The sequence below is a fragment of the Charadrius vociferus genome, unplaced genomic scaffold, assembly GCF_000708025.1.
Source record: "Charadrius vociferus isolate BGI_N301 unplaced genomic scaffold, ASM70802v2 scaffold37, whole genome shotgun sequence".
Lineage (NCBI taxonomy): Eukaryota > Metazoa > Chordata > Aves > Charadriiformes > Charadriidae > Charadrius > Charadrius vociferus.
In genome coordinates this window covers 1237561-1238134 of record NW_009649457.1, presented here as the reverse complement: position 1 = coordinate 1238134, position 574 = coordinate 1237561, and the positions used below count along the sequence as shown (strand labels likewise).

The 574-nt window shown below is 63.6% G+C and overlaps 1 protein-coding gene across 1 annotated transcript in view; it reads right to left on the bottom strand.

Moving 5' to 3' along the window:
- Window positions 1-379: 379 nt before the first annotated feature.
- Window positions 380-574, bottom strand: part of SIGMAR1 (sigma non-opioid intracellular receptor 1) — a 2641-nt gene continuing 2446 nt past the window's right edge. The window contains exon 4 of the mRNA XM_009889751.1: window positions 380-572. Coding sequence (XP_009888053.1) covers window positions 380-572 — 193 coding nt within the window. The remainder of the gene's footprint in view (window positions 573-574) is intronic.

Below are 574 nucleotides of genomic sequence, written 5' to 3'. Positions count from 1 at the left end.
TCTCAGGAGCTGCAGAAATTTTGGGGATGCTGGGGACAGCCAGCTCCAGCCCCTCTCCCGCTGCATGCCGAGGGCACACAGGGGTGTTTGTACCCCATAAGGCCACTCCAGCCCCGAGGGATGGAAAAGCAGGACATGGCTCCAATCAAAAGTGGGGAGAGGCAGGTGGTAACTGGTGGTCTATATTGCTGTGACCGCCCCGGTCCCTCTGTCCTGGCACCCAGCTGGCCCGTGGGAAAGGACAGAGCAATTTGGGGGAGGCACAGGGGGTCTCCTGCTGCCTCTGCTAGAGCCTGGTCTCGGGGAGGAGGAGGAAAAGGGAGGAAGGCTGGAGGACAGGAGCCAGCGGTGCCCGGCAGGGTGCCCCAGCAAGCCGGGCTCAGCAGCCCCAGGTGCTGAAGAAGGCATTGGCTTCCAGGAGCAGGCCCTTGGCATAGACGCGTAGGGTGTAGAAGAGGGTGACGAAGTCCTGAGTGCTGAAGAGGGTGTCAGCCAGGGCGAAGGCGAGCGTGGAGGGGATGAAGCCCCGGCCGTACTCCACCATCCAGGTGCCCGCGCTCCACTGCACCGCCGT